The sequence below is a fragment of the Prionailurus bengalensis genome, chromosome C1, assembly GCF_016509475.1.
Source record: "Prionailurus bengalensis isolate Pbe53 chromosome C1, Fcat_Pben_1.1_paternal_pri, whole genome shotgun sequence".
In the NCBI taxonomy this organism is placed as follows: domain Eukaryota; kingdom Metazoa; phylum Chordata; class Mammalia; order Carnivora; family Felidae; genus Prionailurus; species Prionailurus bengalensis.
Genome location: NC_057345.1, coordinates 112,235,285 through 112,260,068, shown reverse-complemented (window position 1 = coordinate 112,260,068; position 24,784 = coordinate 112,235,285). Strand labels below are relative to the sequence as shown.

Genomic DNA, 24,784 nt, shown 5'->3' with positions numbered 1-24,784 from the left:
TCCAGGGTCGGGGTGGGCTGGGGAGGGGAGGGGGACCCACCCTCGGCCCCTCACTTGTGGACAGTGTGGCCAGCCCAAGCCCTGTGCCCCCAGGCTTGTTCCAGCTGAGATAGGGTCACATCAGATCCCATGACAGAATTCCACTCAGAGCACGCCAGGTCGGGCAGGGCCATTCCAGTGAAACCCAAGCCAGGCCTGTTCTCATCCTGGAAAGTGGCCTCGGAGTAGGGTGGAGGAACCAAGGGCCAGAGCAAGCACCAGAGGATGGGCAGGAAGTGGGCCCTCACCCAAGTGCCCACAAGGGCCTTTCACTTGCCGCCGTGGGTCCAGCACCATCCTCCACCCGCCTCTGCTACCTGGGACTAGTCACCTGCTATAAAGCCATCTGCAAGTGGGGTTGATGGTTCCTGCCCCTGGGGAGCAGAGACAGTCAACAGTGCAAAGGGGTGCAGGGAGGGCAGCACAAAGGAAGGCCCCTCCAAGGGACGTGGGTACCCAGCCTAAAAACTCTCCCCCGCAGCCCTGCCCTCCAGCCCTTACCTTGGCAATTTTGGTTTCATCCTTCTTTTTGGCGGTTTGGAGGGACTCGTAATGGTGCCGGGCGCTGTCATAGTCCACCAATTTCCGCCCTCGCTTGGCAATGCGTGACTGGAGGACAGACGGGGTGGGGGAGCGGTGCTGAACAGGGCCTCACCCATGCTGAGATGCTGACCAGGCTGGGCCCAAAGAAACTGGGGGAAGACGAAGGGCCCAGGGCAGTCGACCCCGGGCTCAAGAAGGGCATCTCATACATGCTTGAAACACGTACTCCAACATTTCTGGTGGCAAAGAGCTCACACCTTCGAGACAGTCCCTGCCCTCGGGGGTCCTTTCTCATACAGAGGCCAAACCATGTCCTTCAATATCCACCTGTTGTTGTCAGTACGCTCCAGCCAGTACTGTGGGACAAGCCTCCACCCTGGCCTGGCCCTCAGCTCCTTAAAGACGCCTCCTGGACCCCAGGCTTCTCTTCTCCCAGGCCACCACCATTAGCCTCCCTTCCATACTCTTCATAAGGCCTCTTCAGGAGCCTGAGCCATCTGCATTGGGCGGCCATGGGGGCCAGCATGGAGCCTGACCCCCCGGGTATCAGCAGTCAGCATCTGGGCTCAACATCTCTGCTTCCACGTCTGAAGCATCTGGGGCCCACTGGCCTCAGTGGGGACCCTGGCACACTGACAGTTCCCAGTACCTGGGGGCTGGCTCTCGGAACACACCCAATAACACATATACACCCAGATAAGAGGGAATACACACAACAATACATACATTCCCTTCTAAGCACACATAGGCTAATGCAGGACACCTATAGGCACACAGGCCCAGGCCTTACATGCCCTCAATACACCTTATACAACCCTATAGTCGTTCCACAGTGACATGGCCACACACGCATACATGCACCACGGGGTCTCTTCCCCTAGTCCGGAGACCCAAAGGTTCAGGGCCCAAAAGCTGTCAGCTCTGAAAGGCCCAGGGCTGGGGGCTGGTGGGCTGGCCTCAGAGGGAGCAGCCCTGGAGGGATGAATTGCTGGGTGAGGGAGATGCCTGCCTTCGGGGCATAGCCACCTCAGTGCCTGAGCGGGGCTGGAGGCTGACCCTTCCCCCCACCCCTCTGTCTCCTCTCCCGCTCCCCTGCACAGGCCACCAGGCCAGAGCAGGACCGATCTATAGAGAGTGCCTCTCACCTTGATGTCAGGGAACTGGCCCAGGTATGTGTCCATGGTCAGCAGTGCCTGGTCCACCAGCTTCTGGTGATAATCCAGCCAGAGGAGGTCATTGTTCTGAAGGACGTAAGAGTCCCTGAGTATACGGCTGGGCGAGCTGGGCCGCACCCAGTCCCCTACCCTCTCCTCCCAGCAACCTGGGGTCAGCTTCAGCCCCATCACTTCACAGCTCAGAGGCTTCTCAGAAGCTTGGGTTCCTTGGGTGTGGAATGGGTGTACTATAAAATCACTCCTGCCCTATGGCCTCTCATGGGGCAACTCTAAGGGAACGGATAAGCCCAGGGTCAGGGAGTCGAGGTGATTTGCCCAAGGGCACACGGCATGTGGATGCCTGAAAACCAGAAGGGCTTGTCCCCGTGGGTGAGGAATGGGCCGGGACCTGAGACGAGGAGGGCCTTCCGGGAAGGACTGAGGCCACCTGCCTCACGCGCTCACCTCAGCTATCTTGTTTGCTTCATCCCTGCCAGGCCAGTCGGGCTCGTACACCTCCTGCAGACATTCGTTCAGTTTCTTGGAGGCCTCGTGCATGGCTGTGGGGCAGAAGGGCCATGCTGCAGCCAGGGCCACGGTCACCCTTGCCCCCACCTCCAAAGGCCCTGGAGGTGTGTGGGTCCCCACTACCAGCCCTTACCACTCCACCACAAACCCTGCTCCCCTTCCCAGCTCTGCACCCATCAGCAGCACGTGGCAAAGGTCCTTCAGTGTCCCATGAAGCCCCCCTCCCCAGGCCGGGTGTGCCCCAGGAGACCCACCTGCCCCTTACCTTTGACGGAGGCCAGGTAGGTCCGGAGATCCTTCTGCAGTCGAGTGCCCTCAGTCTGCAAAGAGAATGACAAGGACAGCATAAGGGCCCGGGGCACACCCCATACCTGTCCCCATCCTTCCTGCACCCTAGCGTGGACAAATGCAGGCTGCTCCTGACAGCTGCCACAGATCAGCTGTCCTCATCAGGACACCAGCGGGATGAGAGGAGACGAAACATGCGGAACAGCCCCCGAGCACAACCCAGCCTGGAGCACCACTCGGAGCACAGCAGCTATTGCCTCTCTGGCGACAGAATGTACTGGGCCTCCAGCGTTCCTCAGCACCACCCCTGCCTCAGGGGCCCTGACCCCAAAGGATATCTGTCCTGAGCCCATCAGCACCTGCCTCTTGCAGGGACTCTTCAGATTCCTGTAAGGAAGGCAGGAAAATGGAGACCCCTCCACCCTGAATAAGACAGGGGGCACAGGCTGAATGGCACACACATACAATGGGGTCGGCGGCCCCCAGGCATGCTCTCACACGACCGGGGACCAGGTGACCAATGAGCACAGAACACAGGAGTGGAACACCCAGCACCTTGTCCTGAAAGCTCAGGCCAGCAGGCTCCCACTGCATCGTGCCAGAGACAGAGGATGGCACTGGAAGGGGTGGGCAGGTGGGCTGCGGAGGTGAAAGGGAATGGCTTAGCGAGGCTTCAGAGAAGTGCGGGGTCGTGCCCGGGACTCTCAGGACACTGGCCCAGCCAAGAGGGAGGAGGCAGGAGGTAGGAAAAGGCTGGCCAGGGGACTGGGCCAGGCAGGAAAGACCCTGAGCTGGGGAGGCAGCCCCAGCAGCTTCCTGAGGCAGCAGGACCGGCACAGAGGATGGCCCCCTGGGCAAAGCCTCCAGTCCCTCTGGATTATCAATACCACACAAGGCAGGAGCAGGAAAGCGGAGTCCCAGGGGAGAAAAGGGGCCAACAGGCTGAGGCAACAGGTGACGTATGAGACCACCAACAGTGAGATGCTGAAGTGTCCAGAGGCCATGTGTAAAGTGGGAGAGCGCACACACAGGCTTTAGAGTTATGAAGGCCCAAGTCAGGCCCTTACTAGACATGTAGCCTCAAGCAAGTTACCGAACCTCTCTGAGCCTCGGTCTCCTCATCTGCCAGCTGGGGTGACCGAGCCCCGCCTGGCAGACCACAAGCTCACATGTGCTCAGGGAACAGCGTAAGTGAGCCAGGCCAGGCCCCTAGCTTCAGGAGATGGGCTTTATGCGGACGATGGTGATGCGGGGCAGGGGGGAAGCTTGAGGAGGGCAGGGCCTCTGGAGAGCCAAAGGTGGCAGTGCCAGAAGCTGACTTCTGCAGGGGAGGAGCACCGTCCTGGCGCCTCCCTGCCCTCCCTGCTCACGTGTCAGCAACACCCCTGGATCCCCCTGCCCTGGTGGAGAGCAAGATAGACATGGACCCGGCAAGCAGCCACAGCCCTACTCCTGGCCTGCCTGGCGCTTCTGCAGATGACAGGTGGTCTCTACTCCAGCTGAGGGCAAGCAGGGACACAACCAACCTCCTAGGCTCACCCAGGCACCCTCAAACCTCATCTGTCCCCACCCCCCAAACAGGCCCTCCCTCCTCACAGCCAGGGCCTCCTCTTCCTCCCACAGTGTCCCCAGAGCATCATGCACCAGCTGGTTCTTTCCCTGCACCGTCTTCATGGTATCATTTGCCCCCACCTGACCGACGAGGAAGCTGAGTGGTTCAGTGTCTTGCCCGGTGTTCACGGACTGGAAGACCCGGTGAGGACCCCCACAGCCTGGACACTCGGGCCCCACCCGCAGCTGCCTACTTATTACAATTAATGCTTCCAGAAAACAGCAGAGGCGTCATGCAGGAAGGGTTTCAGGGCAGTGCATAAGATGCACAGTTAGGGAAGAAAAAAAAACCCTCTCCAAAATTCCTTCCGTCCCCCCAGAGTAGCCTATAGAACCGTGGCCACACCTAATTCTGAGAACTTTAGAGTTTGAGGCTTGTTAATTAGAGATCAAAGGAAGAAATTAGAGATCAAAGGAAGCCAGGCCACAGCATCCAAAGCTCTCTGGAATTCTATCTCGGGCCAGATGTGAACCGCGCGGGACCGGGAATGAAGAAGGGCCATTCCCACTCTTGACGCTTTGGTGGCTGAGGTGAGGATTCAAGTGTGTTCATGATGTGATGCCATTGCATTCATCTGAGCTGGCAGAATCTTCCAGACTCAGCTTTTCTTCCTGCCAAGCTCCGTCATCCCACTCCCCTCCCCAGCATCATACACATCACCCCGAGGAAGGGGTCTCCATGGGGTGGCTTGCCGTGCTTGCCCAGGCCTCAGGCCGTACCAGGGCTCCTTGTGTTTCCCAAACAAGGCCTCGCTGTGAGCAGGCACACTGGGCACAGATGTGCGAGGGGCCGCCCAGAGCTCTGCCTCACATGTGCCAGCCGCAGCTGGGCCCCTAAGCCACACTCCCCAGTCAGTCCCCGGGACCAGACACAGCCCTCCCCCATGCAGGCCAGCGCTCAGGCCAACACAGAACCTGTGTGTTTGCTCCCAAACTGGTTCCCTCACCCCCCCACCCCCCAATAGAGCATCCAAGAAACAACTCTCTGGAGGTTCCCAGGGCTCTAACACCCCTTGCAGAGCAGCTGGGGGAAGAATAAAGCTCAAAAGCACAGTCCCTCCAGCCTGGCTCTGTGGGCTCCGGACTCAGAGGATTCTGGAAGGACACAACTACCCAGTACCAAAACCCAGGGCAGTTGCATGGGGGGTGGCTTGGCCAGCATCCCATATCCCTGCTAGATCTCCCTTCAAAGGGTGCTCCCTGCCTTCCCTGACATCAGCCCCGACCGGTGGTCTGAAGACCTAAGCTCCTATCTTCCCAGGGAGTGCGGGGGGCTCCCACATAGACCCTCTCTGGCTCTGGCTGACTCTTGCTGCTTGCAGTCAGTTTCAGAGGATCATAACTCAATAGCCAGAGATGCCCTCTCTGAGCCGAGCAGGCCCTAAGAACGAGAAGGAATCAGGCCTGTGCCCCCTCGGGGAGAAAAGCAAACAGCAGCAATGAGCCCTGCGGTGCAAGCTACAGGTGGCCCCAGGACAAAGAGCATGGCCCACCCGGAGGACCCAGGATGGCTTCCAGAAAGGCCTGAGCTGGACCTGAGCTGCGGGGAGGTAGTGGAGGAGGTGAATGGGCCCTTTGGGGTTCCCCAGTGCAGGGACAGAGGGCAGAAGGGCTAGACTGGCACTAAGTGGGGCCAGGAAGGGCTCTGATGTGCCCCTGTGAGAGCCAGCGACAGCCAGGTGACCTACACCCTCACCTAGGGCACCCAGAGGGAGGGGTAGGAGATTTGCTGCCTTGAAACCCATATTGCCAGCCATCCTAGTCCCCAACTAGCACTGGGCCCATTCTGCTTGGTATTCCCAGATAAAGAGCAGGAGAACACTCAGCTTCCAGACTTTCCATACTCAGACTCCACCCCACCTTTCCTGGGGTCACCCAAGCCCAGGGCCCCAGTTACCCCCACACACCAATCAAATCCAGAACTGCATGGCTGCCTTAAACCCCAAGAGAGGGTCACCCCAAGCTTCAAATGAGACCTCAAATCCACCCCCTCCTGCTCGGCCCCTGAAAAGCCAGCCACCCTCCCCAATCTGAGGACAGACAGAGCCCCAGCTCAAGTGACCACTCCATGCCTGCCACCCTCACTGGCTATCTTTAACTCTGGCCTCACTGCCTGGTCCCTGAGCCCAAGGATCACTGAGTGACTCCCTGTCCAGAGCTGGGGCCCAGAGAGGGTGACTGTGAGGGACGAAAGTGGAAAGCAACGCTGTGGTCATAACACTGGGGCCAGACCACAGGGAACCTCAGATCCCAAACCTGTGCTTTTTCTCCTTCCACCAGACAGCCCAGCCTGCTCTGAGGCAGCCCCATCACCCCCTGCCCAGCTCAGGAGCCCTAACCCTTCTCTCCAGCCCAGCCAGCTGTCCTCAGGCCTGGGACTCAGCTCCAGAAGGGGTGCCTGAGAGTGGACAGATCTGGACACCACACCACTGTGTGCCCTTGGAAGAGTCGCTTAACCCCTCTGAGCTTCAAGTACCCATCTGTAAAATGGAGGATATCAGCATCTGCCTCAAGAATGCAAGGTTAGTGTCTGTAAAATACAAGCAGTACCTAGTCTATAGTCAAGAATGCAAGGTTAATGTCTAGTGCCTAGTCTATAGTAGGTACTCTAGCAACACTGATTCCCCCAAGGGCTTTCAGAGCATCCCACAACCTGAGGAAGCCAGCTGAGTAGGGGACAGACCCCTGGAGCTTTCAGGTGACAGAATCAGAAGCAAAGACTTCAGGGTTCTTAGCCAAGCCTCCATTTTGCAGGTGAGAGAGCTGAGGCCCAAGGAGCAGGGGCTCACCCAGGGTCACACGGCTCTGTCATGGCACCTACTGGGGCCTTGAAACACTTCCCATTAGTGGCCTGGGGGACAATCAGCCATGAGGGCTTCTACCCCTGCCCTAAGGAACCCTTCAACAGAGCTCCTCTGGCAGGCAAGGATAAACTTGGTCCTGGGGACTTTTCAAGCTGCTCTCTGCATCCCCCTCTCCCACCATGCCCCCAGCCCTCTCCCAGCATCCTCCCTGGGACTCTCCCAGCATGTCCCCAGCCCTCTCCCAGCATGCCCCCGGCCCTCTCCCAGCATGCTCCCTGGGACTCTCTTAGCATGCCCCCAACTCTGACCCAGCATGCCTCCAGACCCTCTCCCAACATGTTCCCCAACCTCTCCCAGCTGCTTTCTGACCTTCTCCTTAGCTGCTCTTTAACTCTCCCAATATGCTCCCTGACCCTCCCCTGTCACCCCAGCCATCTCCCAGCATGGTCCTCAGCCCCCAGCCAGTGAATTGTCAAAGTTCTCCAAAGAGGACCCCCTCCCCCAGGTTGCATTCCAGCTGCAGAGGCATTGGTGGGCACCTTCAGTGCTTTCAGTGGCCTCAGACATGAACAAGGAGGAGGAAGAAGACTGGTTTGGGCCTATTTGGCCCCTTTCCCAGGACAGCTTAGGCCCTAACCCCACCCCCATGCCGATTCTCACTCCTTGTGGCCTCTCCTGGCCTCCACCCCCATCTGTCACTCACTGAGCCTGGCCTGCAGAAGCCATGGGGCCACGGCCCAGTTCTCCCTCACTTCCTACTACCTCAGCCCTTCCTCAGGAGGGGAGAGTCACCAAGGTCATCTCATTCCCCACTTCTGTGTCCTCAGACACAGTCACAGAAGTGGCTTATTCTAGACTCAGCAGATTCATGTGAGGAAAAAGTTTCAGGGACGTCCCAGTTGAGGCATTCAGGGTCCTTCAGTCAAGAAGATACAAGAAGTCCTCTCTTGTATCGAACCACTGCCCCCAGGCTGCCAATGTGATTAAGCCCCTTCTGTCACTGGTCTCTGACCTATGCAAAGGGACCTGATAACAGTGCCACTGTAGTCTTTGGGACCAAACAAGTATGGATCTAAATCCACTCCCAAAACAAGATGGCCTTGGACAAATTACCCAGCTTCTCTGAGCCTTTCTGCTTCATCTATAAAAAGGTGACACCGGATACCTTACAGGGATGTTGGGAGGCACACCGGGCCATGCTTAGCAGCTGCTCACACCAGATCCTGTCTGCCCTGCTCCCACAGTACACTCTGCAAATGCCACTCTCCTCCCAAGAAGCTTCTTCAGCTCCCACTTGCCTCGACGTTCAAGGTTTTCTAGAGTGTGGCCAAAACCCCTTGCCTGCTCCCACCTGAACGCCACCCCCCTCCCCCAGGCCTCCTTCTTCTTTCCCGTGGACTACGTCCAGAACCACTGCTCCCTCCTCGAGGAAGTCCTCTGTAACCTCATCAGCCCGCACGGGCCCCTGCTCCATGCTCTCTTACTCCATAAATTCAGCTCTTGACATTTTCTACCTGGAAGCCACAATTCCATTTTGCACAAGCTCCCTAAGGCCAAAGGCCACCCACACTTACCAGCTGTTTGTTGAAATTCTGGACACACTGTTCAAACTGCTCATCCTTTGTCTCGTCCGCCTTCCCTAGTTTCTGGAGGACCTGCCAAGGCAGACAGAGAAGGGAGTGTTACCATGAGAAAGTGAGTGAGAAACCAAGAGTGCCCGATCGCCAATACCACAGACAGCCCCCCCACCCCGACCAGGGTTTTGGAGGCCCGCCGCCAGTATCACCCAGCCCAGGGCACTAGGACCATCAGAAGGTCTCGTGGCTGCTGGGATCCCCAGAGGCAACCCTGAGTCCATCAAGTCTTGAGACCTCCCCATCCTCTATCCAGGGCTCTCCCATTGGCCAAGAGGATGAACTTAGGTCAGGTTTGCTGTAGTGACTGAAACCAGGCGGAGGGGAGCTCCAAAGGCAGCTTATGGGGTCAGGGCCCCCTCTTTGCTGATCTCACACTGCGACCCTGGGGGCTCCGCCCCAACCCTGGCAGCTAAAATGTGAGCTGAACACAAAGAGGGGCCAGGTAAGGGCAGCCCCACTTCCCCCACATGACTCCATTTCCTGGGCTGAGAGTTTGTGAATACCAGAGGGAGGAGCAGAACAGCCCCAGGACAAGGAAGGCAGCAAAGGGTGGCTAGGGGTCAGGCTCTTTGTGTCCCAATCTGACTAGACTTTCAGATGTGACCTGCCCCAGCCACCCTGCTCCCTTCTCTAGAGCCCAGCAGGCCGTGCCAGGCCCACTGCTGGCACCCACACTCACACTCACACACATGCATTCACACACACACACACACACACACACACACACAGGCTTGCAGCCACCCGCTCTACTCCCAGCTAGACATCTCAGAGGTGGACTCTCCCTGTGGTGAGTCACACTGTGCTTTCTCAGCTGTGTGGGGGGAGCCGAGATGGATGGGTTAGGGCAGAGAGACCCAAGGCCAAAAGGGGGGGAAAGACCTAAAGAGGGAGGAGCAGGAGCCAGAGAGGAAGTATGATGAGAGAGATAGGGAGGTGGAAGCTAGGAAGGGTGAAGGCAACAGGGGAGGAGAGGGCCGGGAAAGAGACGGATGAAAGATGGGTGCCGAAAGGGGAAGCTATGGCAGAGACAAGGTGGGTTTATGGGAAGACAGGGAAGGCAGAGAACCCCCCTCCGCCACTTACAGCACCCCCACAGGAAACAGGAGGACCCCGCTGAGACATTCAGCAGAGGCAGTGGCCACAACCCCACAAGAATGAGAAAGAAAGGTAGCAGTGGGTGAGGGTGGCAGGTAGAGGGAGAAAAGGTGGCCTGAACCAAGGGAGGCCCTGTCCCAGAACAGAGTCCGGACCTTCCCAGCCCTGACTGGACCTGGGATGGCCCGTGCTGTCCTGCTGTACCCTGTCCAGCTGGCTCGGGGACCACGGCAAGGTCTGTCAGCTCTCAGACCCACTCTCCGCGTGGAGAATGTTTAGCCATCTCGTCAAGTGCCTGCTATGTACAACAGCCATGGGCATCTCTGCTGGGGCAGCACACATCAATCAGACATGGATCCAGCCAGACAGAGGGAAGCACATGGGACTATGGGAGCCCGGGGTAGGGATCCCACGCAGCCTCAGCAATCAGGGAAGACTTCCTGGGGGAAGTGGCAGCTCAGGCGGCCGGGGAGAGCGTGCAGCAAAGCAAGGAGACCAGAGAGATGAGGAACATTACCAGGAAATTCAGAATAGCTCAAGGTGACCAGAAGTCACAGAGGATGCTGGGGGAGGACGTGGGCAGTGGGAGGAGCAGGGTGGGCATGGGAGGGTGGCCCACAAACAACTTTGTGCTATAATGGTCACAACACGGTTTATCAGGCCAGGGCAGCTGCAGGCTGATATTGAGGTGAGAGGAAAAGAGCAAAACTAAACCCCCATGAGCAAGAAACTCAGCACTTCCCGCCATCCACGGGCTCCCCCACTCCTCCCTTGGCAGCAATACCCAGCTGGTCCTGGGGAAACAGGGCGGAGCTGTGGAGGCACCTGGCCTGCTCTGCACTGAGCCTGAGTAGGTGACTCACCCCCTATCAGACACCGGCCCCTTGGCCCCACCACCTCCAAAGACAGAAATGGAACACCAGGTGGGAAAGAACTTCCAGAAGTCAAGAGAGGCCACAAGAGACAGTAAGAGGCTCCCAGGGAACAGGGTCCAGGCCTGGTTGGCCCTCGAGACAGGAAGACTGGGAAGGTGGCCCTGTCCACCCCCCTGTCTCCCTTCTCCCCAAGGAGATGTACTCTGTCAGCAAAAGGTCCCCAGTGCCCATCCTGCCACCAGAGCTCCTGAGGGCTCCAAGCCCCCAGATCTGCACAGACACGCACACGCGGCCCCACTTCCCCAACTGGCAATGCACTCCACCCAGACGGCTCCCCACCAAGGACACCTGCAGGCCTGAGGACAGCCAGCCACAGTGAGCAATGCCAGGCAGTGAGAAGACCGTTTAGAAAAGGCACTTCCTCTCTGAACTTCAAGTGCGTTGTCTGATGAATAAACAGAACACCAGCACCCACCTTAAGGCTCATATCTATAAAACATGTGTCTGTACCTGGCATACTCGAGTAACAACAATCTCCTAAAAGGCCTTCAGAGCAACCTTCACACAATTGGGGGCCAAGCCTAACACCTAACAACCCCCACACTGGGCCCAGACTGATAGCATCCCAAGACACGAGACATAATTCAGGCGCACACACACTGAACATACATGCATGCGCACACAGTAAACTCCTATCCACCCTTCAAAACTTTGCTCGTATGATACCTCTGCAAAGCTGCCACTGCCCTCAATCTCCCCAACAACACTCTGTACCACTGAAGGCCTGGGACCCACCCTCCTCACTGCTGTGGGATGTGCCCAAGTGTCTGCCTCTGGCTCTCTGCCCCAGCCATGCAAACAGTCTGAGGTCAGAGACAGTGTCCAGCCTTTTACATGTTCCCAGTTCCTGCAAAGGGCTGGGCACAGGGCAGACGCACAACTTGTTCTTGGTGCCTGCTGGCTAATCTAAGCCATGACCTTCAACAAAACATCCCATCTCCCAGGCTAAGTATCCTCTTATGCAAAATGGGAGGGTTGCATACAGAAAGTACTCAGCCAGACACACAGACAGAAAGCTGACCGTGAAAGGTCAACATTAGGATGAGGGTTAGGATTGGCACTCACATGACCTGAGAACCGGTCTTGGATAACCCAGGTCCACTCCAGCAGGTCCCAAGCCTGAAGGGGCCGTGTGCAGGGGAGTGACCAGCTCGGGAAGGTGGGGTAGGCTCCTGGCTCCACGTGACCTCAGGCTAACTGCTTAACCTGTCCACACCACGAACGGTAATCACAACCTGTCCACACTGTGAACGGTAACCACGGCATGGCTGCAGGGCTGTTTCAGGAAAACGCCCAGTGAGTGAATGCTGGCCTTGGCCTCGTTAATCCCCCCCTGCACCTACCCCATTTTATAGGTGACAGAAGGTCACACAGCGTGGGTTCCCGCTCTCAAGGTGCTGCTGGTGTGGCTACTAGAGGGAAAAGCAAGCCGAGCACTGCCTGCCTCGGAGCAAGGACAAAGACAAAATTCGGTCCGGTAAAAATCCCACAGCTTCCCGCTACCAGCTTCCTTTTTTCCAACCTCTGTAACTGGAACTCCTGCCATGGCCCAGCCACTGGCTAACAGACCTTTATGACCGGCTGCTGGGGAGCCCAGACCACGACCCACCCCCTCCCTGCCACCTGAAGCTGTTCTGCCATGCTGAGATCTGTCCCCGTCCCCAGGGGAGGCCTCAGGGCTGCTCTCTCCAGCCCCCTTCATTAGGGCCTTCATTAGGACACACATGCACACACTCAGCCCCCTTCATCCAGTGCCTTCATTAGGACACACCTGCACACACTCAGCCCTCTGCTCACCAGGAGGCAAGCGTGGCCAAGGCCACAGGCCTTAGGGACACAGGTGCTCCGCCCATTCAATACGCGGTTAGTGGGGCCTCCCTGTGCCCAGCTCACACACAGACTACTGAGAGTGGCTGGGGGACTCTGGGCATCCAGAGGGGCCTGGCCCCCAGGGGTCCAGAGAATGCAGGACAATGAAGATGGCCTTATAGGATGAGCAGGAGGTGGGGACAGAGGCAGGATTCCCATGGTCTGTCCAGGGTTATGTAGGGGGAGAGCCCCAGACACACCAGTGTCACACTTACGCTCTTGTCACGTGTGTCTCCCTTTGTAATAAACACAGAGAGCCTTTCTCATGATGGGGCAGAGGAGAGGTGCCACACCTTGGTGTTAGCCCGGGGGAGGGAGGAAGGGCAGTTCAGCAGCCCGGAAAGCCTCATCAGTGCCCCTGTTTCTTCTCAACACATCCTCAGCCCAGCCCGAGAGCAGTGGAGCTGACGTCCTCAGAAGGGACAGTCCAGGGCAGGGTGGAGAGGAGCAACTGGTGGCAGAAACAAACCTCCTTGCGACAACATCCACACACAGTTCGGCCTCACTGATCCTGCGCTGTGAACCGGGGCCAGCAGCCCCTCCCTGTGCAGGGCAGGAGGCTCACCAGGGCTCAGGGGGAGCTTCGAAGGAGGGAGGGGCCCCTTCCCAGCCTCTCTGCTGTGGCCTTTCTCACAGCCCAGAGCACCCTGCTCCCACTGCCCGGTATGGGGAGTCCTGCCAAACCTTCACCTCTCCTCCTGGGGCCTCCTGGGGACAGGCACATGTGCCTCTACACAGCCATACTTGCGTGACCACCAAACCCAGAGGAACAGGAAGGTCCCCCCAGGGCCAGTCTTGTTTGAACTAGGAGCAGTTCATCACTGACTGTTCACCAGGCACTGAGCAAAGCACTTTACAGACACCAAATGCTCCCTCCTGTAGGTAAGAGTCTTCACTGCCATGTGACAAAGTGGCAGGTGAGCGTGGATAAATCAGGCCCTGTAGCCTAAGGTCTGATAGCCAGGAGCAAGCTCTGAGCTGCTCTGCCATTCCTAACCTCCGAAACTGGAGGAGGGGAACCCAGTAGACCCCACCCAGCACATGACACTCCAGCCCCGCAGATACAGTGTGGATAAGAGGTCTGCAGGCACTCACCCACTGGGCTACAGCGGGTGGCCCTGCTTGGAGCCCTGAATCCGGGACAACACCCTATGGGGAGGAGGGGGGGACTCTAATGTCTCCTTCCTCCAGAGAGGGGCTTGCTTCCCCTGCACTGTGGGGACACATGCTCACATCTGAATGGCATGGCAGATGGCAGGAATAAGTGCTTTCTAGAACCCAAGGCTGGGGAGAAGAGCCAAGTCCAGGGTCCCAGGAGGGAAGCCCAAAGGGAGGCAAGGTCCATGTTCCCAATCAGCCCTGGTCCCCAGGCTCTGGGCCAAGCAGGAAAGCCGGGGGCTCCTCCAGCAGCTACGGCACCCCTTGTCATGGCTACTGCAAAGGCGTCTCACACAGCCAGCTGAGATGGGGACCCACCCACACTTCACCCAGAGCGTCCCCCAAACCCCAACCCCCCCACACACACTCACAACACGAGAGGTAGTGGAGAGACTCATCCTGCAAGAACCCACCCTGCAAGAACCCACCACCCAGCTGAGACCCTGCTCCCCTGCAAGAACCCACCACCCAGCTGAGACCCTGTCAGGCCTTCACCTTCCTCATCATCTCCTCCCGGCACCTGCCCGGTCGCTGCCTCTGTCAGGGTCGGCGGAGAAGTGAGCTGCACCAGGGGGGCTGAGCACTGCCACCTCAGAGCTTCCTCCCAGGAGAGCTTGCGGTCAGGGGACCACAGCGACAGGATGCACGTCTTTGCACCTCACACACAGGTTCCCAAACAGGCAGGACAGGCAGACAGACAGACAGATGGGCAGGCAGAAAGAAGGCCAGGTTTTCCCACAGGTCGCTCAGCACACACAACTGGGCTCTGTTCTGAGGGAGACACCTCAAGGGGGGAAAGGCCAGAGCTGCCCCCTCCCTCAGGGTAGACATGCCAATCTGGCATATTCTGCCCACTCTGCCCATGCGCCTCCGGGTTTCTGGCTCACCGCCCCCCCACCCCCAACACCTTGGGGCTTTCTTTCTGTGATGGGGCCTGGATGCCTCCTTCTCCACCCTCTCTCCCACACACAGCTGGGGTGGGCCAGGCTAGGGAGCTGCACAGCTGGCCTTCCGGTCCCCCGCGCTGATGCTGCGAGCCCTTAGACCCGTGTGATGGGCTCTGACACTAGTGGCCTGAACCTGTCCCCATGCTTGTCTCAGACCCTCCAGCAACCCAGGAGCTGGGTGGGACCCCAGCAGCACCCACAAGAGAGCAAGGAAGGAGAGGACAGAGGTAGACCCCCAATCCCAGCACTCACTGCCACCTGCACATGCCCCTAAAGCCCACCATTTCTCCAAGGAGCCTAGCTGTCTTCAGGGGGAGGTGTGTTCATTGCTATTGAGTATCCTTCCTCCCGAGTATCTCACTTAATCTTTAGGCCATGTCCTGAGCTGCACACTCGTACCCAATTTAGAGATAAGAAAAGTAAGGCTGAGACATTAAGTAATTTGGCTGGCCACCCAGGACTCTGTGGCTTTGCTGTGGCTGTAAACAAGCATGGCTCAGATCTCATCTGCTGTGGCAAATGAACTAGACCTCTGGGCCCATCACTGCGCTCCAGCCAAGGCCACACCACCCATGGGCCTACTCTAGCCAGTGACTGAGTGTGCTGGGGTTGCAGAGACAGTGGGCCCCTCCAACAGGTGAGTCTGGCCCAGGGATGCCCCACCAGCCTTGCTGAACCCTTCCCAGCGCTGTGCTGCAGGCTGAGCTCCTTCTTTGGCCTCTTCTTCTAACATGGCCATAAGGCACTCCCACTTAACGAGAAAGAAGACAGAAGGACAAGTGCTGAGGTGGCCTGTGGCCTGGCCAAGGCTAGACCCAAGGGCTCCTGACTCCTGGGTCCTTTCCATGGGGTGCCACCCCTGAAGTGTGGCTCTTGACCCTGGGCACAAGGAAATAGCTCCATCTTCTCATGTAGCATCCAGCCCCAGCAAAGTCTGCCCCTCCCTCCAGGGAGCCTCACGAGCTCCCTGAGGAGCAGTCAGGTGGCTCTGCCTTCAGAGCAAGCAGCAACACTTCCCCCAGAGGATGGTGGTCTCCCAGTGACTAGTCTGACATGGTTAGCAGCCTCAGAGCTCCTGCTGTGCCTTAGGGTTGGGCAGGGACCAAGAGGAAAGGGATAGAAGGAGGGGCCTGACCTCTCTTGGAAGGAGTTGGGCCCCACTCCAGCCCAGCTGTGGCCAGCAGGAGGGAGAAGCCACTCAGGCCCCTGCCTGGGAGCAGAGCCCAAGGTCCCACAAAGCAAGTCCGGAACACGCGGCAGAGTTGCCCTGGCCAGTGAAACTCCTAGGCCCTCCTGCAGAGCCAGGCTGGCCGCACATCAGGCTTTCCCTTACAACTTCCTGGAGGCTCCAAGACTTTTTAAGAAAGATAAATGTGGAAACACTGGCCTTGGGCAAGAGCCAAGAACAGCATTCCATCCCCAGGAGGCAAGAATGCTCCCTGGCACTCAGGCCCCCCACGCAGCACCCGTGTGCACACTCACAGGCTCCCATGCACAGGCGGCAGGCACACCCAGCACCCACACGTTCACCTGCTGATGCTCACCCCCATGTCTGTGCATACACACTCGCACACACTTCCTGATGGGGCTCCCTCCCACGGCCCTTTGGTCGCCCCCCTGCATGGTGGGAAGGCAGCGGGAACCACAAGGAGGCCACAGAGCCAGACAAGAAGCAGAGCTGAGGCCAGGAGACACTGTGCAAGGAGAACCCAGAATGAGGAAGGGGAAATGGAGAGAAAACTAGAGAAAGGGAAACCGACAGTAGCTGAGGGTGGCAAGATGGGCTCCAGGCCAGGAACGGGCCCAGCAGCCCCAGGCAGGTGGGTCTCAGGGACCAGAAGGAGCCTCTAGACTCCAGCTCCCTCTCTCTACCCCCAAACACACACACACACACACACATACACACACACACACACACACGCATGCATGCACACACGCACACACACATATATACACGTTGCAGCCCCCAAAAGACAAGCCCAGCCAGGGGCCTGCGTCCCTTCTCTTGGTCTCTCTACACCGCTGTCCTAGGACCTCCATTTCCCCAGGCTGGCTGCAAGGTGGTAGCAGGAGAGACTGGCTCTGAGGACAGGCGTCTCACATCCTGCCTTCCTCCTAGGGGGAAAAATGCTGTCGGCTCACCTCACATTCTGAAGGGCTCCCCTCCCCAGCCGGGCTCCTGGCAGGCTCCAGCCGAGGGCACCACAACCACCCCTCCTTCTAAGCTCCACAAAGATCACATTGCAAAGCATGACCCCAGGGTGCAGGGTCCAAGGACCCCCCCTTGAGAGAAGCCCACCACCCTAACCCCCACTTTCAGCTGGGCTCAGATCAGCAGGACATCCTGAGGTGGGGGCTATTGTCCCATTTTATAGATGAAGAAACTGAGGTTCAGAGAGATTCCCCCCAAACCTGATGGTTTTCCAAAGCCCAGACTGCACTTGTCATTCTCAAGTGGGAGGCACCCAGATGCCCAGCAGTAACAGGCAGCACGTGCAGGGTTTACTGCAAAAGATTCATCCTGCTGCTGCATCCTTGCCGCCTTCCGGAGATGTAACTGGTAACGGAAGCACTTTTGTGACATAACCAACATAGACAGATTGCGTAGCAGAATGCAAAGCTGTCGAGACTTTTGCAAGGAAATACAACACTAGAAAAACGTTTCCAGGTTCCTCCTGGCCAACCTGACCGAGGCTGGACTGCACCCGCCCACCCCTCCCCCATCCCAGAAAGCTCCTTGCCTCACGCCCACAGGTCCTGGTGTTTTGGAAGTCACTGGCCCCTGACACCAGGCCACAAAGACTCATCATCCTTTTCTGTGGGCCCCTGGCTGAGGAAGTCAACTGGCCTTGCTTGGGAGACGGTCAGTCTAAAATCATCTCCTTCCTCTTTCAGCAATTTTCCCTTTCCCTTACGAAACACTGGTGAGAGTAAAGAGTGATGTTTGGTTTTCTTTTTTACGTCCTTAACTGGATACATAAAAAACTCGGCCCGCTAACTCCATCGGCCCCACCACACTGCCTTGAGATCTGATTGGTTGGTCAAAAGCCAGAATGCACAGAGTCCTGAGGATGTGGTCCATCCTGGGGCTGGAGGCCTAACCCCTGAGATGGCAGGGAGCCTGGAGGGGGTGTCTCCTACTCCTCCACACCCATCTGTCCAGGTGGACCGGAAGGCCCTCACCCCAGGCAACTGTGGGCCAGAATGCCCCTCCCCCTCTCCCTTCTCCCCTCCCCTCCCAGGGGACCTGAAATTCCAGCCTGTTCAGCAGATAAGCCTGTGGCCAGCGGCCAGGGCAGGGCCACCCAGAGCCCAGAGGAAGCTAGGGTGGGCTGGGGTAGGGAGATGGGAACAGCCCAGAACAGAGCACAGGGGAGCAGAGGCAGCAGGAGCCCACGTCCGGAGGGGGAAGAAGTCGGCTAGAGCCCGGAAGGGCCCAGCTGAGCTTGCCAGAGTGGAGGTGGAAACCACAAATCAGCAGCAGTCACTCAGCCAAAGGCATCCAAGAGGCTTACAAGTGTTCTCTGAATCCTGTGAGAAGAGGGAGGTGTTCCACAGGGGAGGAAACTGAGGCTCAAAGCCCGTGATCTCAGGGCTAAGATAGAAAAGTCAGCCAAGAGGAGGTCTAGGCCAAAAGAAGCACTACAGCCCCAAGGGGGCCAGAGGGGCCCAGGCTTGGGACGACTCCCCTCCCCTCAGGGGTCACCCACCAGGCGGAGCCCATCCCTAGTCAACAGCAGAAGGAGGCTTCCACAGTGGGTCGGAGGGCTTCTGGAAGGGCTAGAACCACCCAGACCAAGGCTGGCCACCCCCTTCCACAATCAGAAGCCACCCAACTATCCAGACCTCCCCACACAGCACTCCACCTCACCCAGGCCACATTCCCATGGGAGAAAGGAACTTTTCACCAACTTTTCCAGGACAGCCCAAGCTGCTCCCTCCTCAAGGGCTCTCACTTGATTTTGACCCTCCCAGACTTTCCACAGTGAGGAGTCCCTACCCCATGGACTCTGGGACTTGGCCCCCTGGGTTGGGGCTCATCTTGGACACCCTCCCCCAGCCTGCCTGGCTCTGTTCTGCAGGGGGCAAAGCAAAGTCCCTGAGCCAACACTCCAAAGAGGAGGCATGTCTGGTGGTAATACAAGAGTCTCTGAGCAAAAACACAGCAATGCACAGAAAGAGTGAGGCCAGAGAAGTGCTGTTCTTAGGAAGCAGCTCAGGGAAGTGACACCTGAGACCTGATGAAGGGGAGAGAACTTGCCAAGCAGGGGGCAAGCAAGTGCAAAGGCCCTGAGGTGGGAAGAGCAAGGCCAGAGCAAGAAACCAAGGCACTGCTTTAAAATCTCTCCAGGGTCACACAGCCAGCCAGCAGAGTGGCTGGGATCCAAACCCCAAGCCTGCCTCCAGAGGCCATTGCTCTAACCACTGCACACACGACCTTAGCAGCCAGGGCCAGACCACAGGGCCTTAGCTGCAGGCTCCTGGAAGATTCTGGCTTTGATGCTCTCCATGGAATAGGAAGCCCGGGGAGCTGTGATCTGACTCACAGAGCAGGGAGCCCATCTCAAAGGTGTCTGCAGTGACCCAGGTAGAGCCAAAGCTGGTTTGGCAAGAGCAGGAAATGGTGAGAAGTGGCCGAATGTGGGGTGACTAAGAGAAGTGAAGAAGACTCCAGGGCTTGAGTGACAAGAGGGAAGGAGCTATCATCACTGGAGATGGTGAGTCTGAGATGCCCAGAGATGTCAAGGAGGGAGGTGGGGACACAACAGCCAGGAAGCCCAGGGCAGCCAGGGCAGACCCCGCATCAGGCTTCTGCACTCATTCCCTGCCCACCTCTCCGCTCTGTCACTCCTACTCCGGAGGGCCAGCTCAGAGTGCCTGTCTGGTCTGGAGAGCTGCCAAGGGGAGGGAGAGAGGGAGGAGCATCTCCGGCTAAGGACCTCTTCCATGGGGAGAGGACTCAGGGCAGAAGGTTCAGGGAGCAGGCCCAGGCTGTGAAACCCTACGTAGGGAGTACACCTTTCTAAGCCCTGAGCCCCATCAGTAAAATGGAGCCAAGACCTCTCCCTCATGGGAAGATTAAGGATGCGGTGTGGTTGAGTAGGTGACTTCCTTTCTGTCCCCTTCCCCTCATCTTAACCTGGGACTCCTCACACCCAGGCCAGAAAGTTCAGGCGGCCTCTCCCACCTCGGCCCCGCCCCACCCTCCCACCCTCAGCCCACACATGACTTTCCCGGTGCCTGCCGCCCAGCGCACCTGTTCCCCATGACTCACGCAGGCTTACGCACGACGCTCCTGGTGGACAGCAAATACCAATCCACCCCACCTCCCCCCAGCAGCACCCTCCGCCCCCCAGCTCTGCTAGGATCCTGCAAGCCACCCCCTTACCCTGTCCCCCTCTGGTGGTAAGAGGGTAAAATGGTAAAGGCCCCAAGGAAACCGAACAGCAGCTAAGAGTACTGGCCTCTTGTGACCAGCGGCAGCCCCCATGAGCAGCCCTGATGCACCTTGACTCTGCTGGCCCCGAGCCTGGGATGCAGCCCACCCCAGGAAGAGGTCCAGAGAAGGCTCACAGCCAGGGCATGTGAGTGACACAGGGCCACCTGCTGGCCTCCTGTCATTCTGGGTGGGGCCTACAGAGGACAGGAACGACCCCACCCTTGGCCCAGCACCACACACCACCTGTTCAGAGATGTCAGCACAACCACCCCCAGAGCCACCACCCGGCCCCACCTGTCCCCTCCATGCAAGTGTGGGTGCTATTCTCAGCCCCAGGCTCTAGGACACTGGCCACCAACAGAGGGGGTGGAATCTGTCCCTCCAGTGCACGGCCTCCCACAAACCCCTCATCAGCTGCTTGTTTAGCTCGGTGGGGGAACAGCCTGTGCAAAAAAAGCTCACAGCTCAGCACAGCATGAAGCCAGGGCTGGGGGAAGGGAGGATGAAGTCCCTGCCAGCACCCACCTGCATCAGGGCCAAGCAAAGGCCAGCCCTGGGGCCCCCAAATCTCCATCAGGAAACCCTACTTCCTTACTGATACCAGCCCATGCTGCTATTTCACATCACGTCCTCCAGGCAGCCTTCCCTGACTCCACCTCCGCCACAGAGGCTCACTTGCCCCACTGGATGTCCTTAGCCCTTTACTTACATCTATTCCTATCAGAGAAGTTCAACCTAAATACGCAAACAGGTCATTCATTTATTTCACCAGTTGGAATGCTCTGTGTCCACATCTGTGAAACTGTAACTATTAAATAGTACCTACCAGTGCCTGGGGGGCTCAGTTGGTTGAGTGTCCGACTTCAGCTCAGGTCATGATCTCATGGTTCATGAGTTCAAGCCCCCTATCAGTCTCTCTGCTGTGAGCACAGAGCCTGCTTTGGATCCTCTGCCCCTTCTCTCCCTGCACCTCCCCCACTCATCCCCTCTCTCTCTCTCTCTCACTCAAAAATAAATACTTAAAAAATAAATAAATAGCACCTAAAGGAGACAAGATAGTGGTATTTTTTTTCAAACATATTATTGCTACTATTTTGGCTACTGTTGTTATTTTTGTTATTCAAGGGAGTGAATGCCTGGAATCACCTTTAAATAGCTCCCACCCAGTCCAGCCACCAAAGTGCTGACAAGCACCCCTGGCCCAGTAGTCAGGGGAAGGGGGGCCCTCACCCCAGCCCCTGTGCTTACTCCCAGGCCCTCATCTGCCTGGAAGCTCCCCTGCCACAGCCCTGAACCGTCCACAAGTCCCCGGTACCCATGAGGGCACCACACGGACCCCCAACTTCACAGTTGGGAATCAAGGGGTGGGGACTGGCTGGTTCATGGTTCCCCAGAGGAGCAAGTCTAGTTCGGCTGCATTCCACCAGTGGAGGCAGGAGAAGTGGGAACGGACTAGAGGGGAGGGAGGGGCTGACCACCAGGTAATCCGGTCAAGGGTGAAGCCTGGGGTGGGGGAAGAAAGTGGGACCACCGACAGACCAGGGGGTGCCACATGGCCGCCCCTGCCCCTGGCAGGCAGAATGAATGTTCAGGGGCCAGGGCAGGCTTTTCTAGGCTTCCTTCTCTGTTTTTTTTTTTTAAGTTTATTTACTTATTTTGAGAGTGAGAGTGTGTGTGTGCACATAGGGGAGGGGCAGAGAGAGGGGGAGAGAGAGAATCCCAAGCGAGCTCCATGCACGAACAGCAGAATCATGACCTGGGCCAAAATCAAGAGTCAGACACTCACCCGACTGAGCCATCCAGGTGCCCCTTCAGACTTCCTTCTGACAACCTTGCACCTGCTTTTCTGTGCTTCTGTGGGGGAGGGGAGGCTAGAGAGATAGGGTGGGCAAGGGGCATACCGAAGGGGAAGGTGCTATCTTCCCCAGCCCCAGCCCCAGCAGACGCAGTGGGCAGGAACAGGGGCCTAGAGGCCTCACTGGCTCAGTGGGCAGCTTAGGGGGATCATTCAGGGGCCGCCAGAGGCCTGGACAGGTCGTCACGCTCCAGGTCTCGGTGTCCCACCTCTATAGTCAAAGGAGGGAGGTGAGGACCAGGTGACCATGAGAGGCCCATCCATTTCGGCTTCCCAGGGCTTATTCAGACCATCAGCACAGGAGTCCCTGTCTCACCGAGTACGGAGGGACCCTAGGGATCTGACCCACATCCCTTCACTCAACACATCCGGGCTCCCAGTCAAGTCTCCAAGAAGGCTGATGCAGTGAGGACAGGGAGGGGTGGCAGAGACCCCCAGAAATCATAGAAAACACCAGCACACCCTCTATGCCTGCTGGGTTCATGCCTACCGCCCCTTCCTCCCCTGGGGCCCTCTTTGCCAGGAGAAACACAATTCAACACCAAGGGGAAGTTGAACAGTGAGGCAGAGTTACCAATTCTCAAAAAAAAAAAAAAAAATCACAGGAATGTGCCAAAGGAGGCAACTTTGTGTACTGAAGGGGAAGGTTGTCCAGAGAGGGGCAAGTTGGACGGACGCCCAACCCCAGATTCTGAAGGTCGGTCCCTGACCATCCCTTGCTACAGCTCTGGACACTTGTAGATCTTCTAAAAGCTGGAAGGGATTCTGTTGCCTACAAGGAGAAGGAGTCAGGGTGGGAGGGATGAAAGTCACCTGGCCCCCATGAGGTCCTCTCCAAGCACTGCCTCCTTCCATCCTCCCCAGAGCCCTCAGGCCCACCATCTGGATTCCAAGCTGGGCTTGGACTCCTGCACTACTGGTGGGCCAAGCATGCCCTGGACTCAGCCAGGATAGCCCAACAGGACACACACAGAGTGCCAAGACACAGTCGAACACCCCACACCCACCTAAGGTGCCTCAGCCACCCCCGCCCCAGTGTAGAGCTGAGCCCGTAAGCTGGCACGCCAACTTCCAGTACCCTTGGTGTGAAATGGAGACACTATTCTCCATTTAATCCTCACAAACAGGAAAACTGAGGCTCTCAGGGGTAAGTAACTTGCCCAAAGTCTAGGGCTTGAGAGGAGGACAGCTAGAATTTGAACCCAAGCCTGCCACCTTGCCACACTAGAGAAGGTGCTTTGCAAAACCTTTCCCGTTGCTTCTGCACTGGAGCCTTACACTCCAACTCACTTAGCATTAAGTGTCTACTAGGTGCAGATGCCAGGATCACACACTCACCGCGGGACCAGCCTTCACCCCCCAAGACTCTGGGTGAAACAGGGAAGATGGTTACCACATTCTATGAAGGAGCAAACCATAGCGGAAGGGGTTAAGTGCCTGGCCCAAGGCCCAGGTAAGGGGAAGGAGAGGCACCTGGGTGGCTCAGTGGGTTGAGCTTTCGGCTCAGGTCATGATCTCACAGTTCGTGAGTTCAAGCCCCATGTCAGGCTGTGTGCAGTGAGGAGCCTGCCTGGGATTCTCTCTCTTTCTCTCTGCCCCTCCCCGGCTTGTGCTACATAAGTAGATAAATTCTTTTTCTTAAAAAAGCAGGGGAGAGAGAGCACAAGCTAGAATCCCAGGTCTCAGGGTGTGCTGAGAGCACGTGGCTGTGCAGAGGCCTCTCTCCCCACCGCGTGGCTCGGGGGTAGCACTGCACCAGCTGGAGAACATGGTGGCAGCCTCCCTAGGTGTCCTGGGGTGCATACCGGACAGGGTGACCTGTGAGTGCAGTGACACCGGTGGGGGTGCAGCCGCCGGGTCCCGTCCTGCTGCTGCCCGTGGGTTTCCCACAGTGCTGACTCAGCCCTCCCGCCCCGCCCTCCAGGTAGTTTCTGCAGTGTGCTAGGCCAGCAGTGCCAGGACCAGACACGAGGAGGAAGCCCCCACTGGTCCACCAGATCCAGAGCAGGCCCCCCTCAAATCCACAGCCTGGGCCCCAGGCCCCCCCCTTGGTTGTGGCCTCCTCCAGACCCACAGTCCACCCAGCCAGGACGGGGAGGCAGTCAACTTGGGGAGGGCAGTGACATTCTAGCTGAGCCAAGCCCACTGCCAGGACAGACTGTTAGACTGAATCCTTGAGGGGTGGAGAGAGGATACAAATAAATAAACCCCTGGCTTGGTTTACTATTTCAGAAAAACAACAGTATTTGGGTCCTGTCCCAGGTTCAGCAAATGCATCCAATGAATTGTGGATTTTGTCTCTCATTTTAGATCAGGACTTACTCAGCTCACACTTGCAGCAATTAGCTCATCCTCAAGTCTCCCCTGCCCCAGGGCCCCCCAGCTCTTTCTTCATGGGAGGTGGGAGCGATGGTGCCTGTGCTCAGCTCCCCCTCTACCTTTGGGCTCCCCAGGGAGTGCAGATCAGACCCGCTCTCTCCAAACCTGACCCTCTGAGGTCCCTTGGTTCCTGGGAACAGCCACACTCCCACCTCTTGTAAAGTTGGTTGGCGAATGCCAGGCAATGAGGAAACCCCCCAACTCAGGGAAGGGCCAGTTCTGCAGCTTTACCTTCTCCTCTGGTGTGCCAGCCTCCTGGGGCGACCAGGGGCCGCCTTCCCCACCACACACACACACACACACACACACACACACACACGCATGCGCGTGCACCCCATGCCTAGACATGCACCTGTGCACTTCAGCAGTCTCTCCCTGGCCCTGGATTTAGGGAGGGGGGTGGCAGCACCTGGGAAAGACCAACCTGGGGCCAAGTCTGATGAACGGAAGGGAGGAAATCCCAGGGTTTCCCTAAGCATCAGTGTTCTCACCTGCCAAATGG

The 24,784-nt window shown here is 57.8% G+C and overlaps 1 protein-coding gene across 34 annotated transcripts in view; it reads right to left on the bottom strand.

Annotated features, from left to right (window-relative positions):
- The window catches only part of BIN1 (bridging integrator 1), a 55,473-nt gene that overhangs the window by 19,850 nt on the left and 10,839 nt on the right, over nt 1-24,784 (bottom strand). For 32 of the 34 annotated variants that reach the window (XM_043576481.1, XM_043576479.1, XM_043576489.1 and 29 more), the window contains exons 2-6: nt 8,542-8,622; nt 2,530-2,584; nt 2,202-2,296; nt 1,728-1,823; nt 541-648 (exon numbers count right to left, since the gene is read on the bottom strand). In XM_043576481.1, the coding sequence (XP_043432416.1) occupies nt 541-648; nt 1,728-1,823; nt 2,202-2,296; nt 2,530-2,584; nt 8,542-8,622 (435 nt within the window). Of the gene's footprint in view, nt 1-540; nt 649-1,727; nt 1,824-2,201; nt 2,297-2,529; nt 2,585-8,541; nt 8,623-14,156; nt 14,251-24,784 lie in introns of those variants that run through there. The other 2 variants (XM_043576483.1, XM_043576514.1) reach the window with 2 other exon arrangements.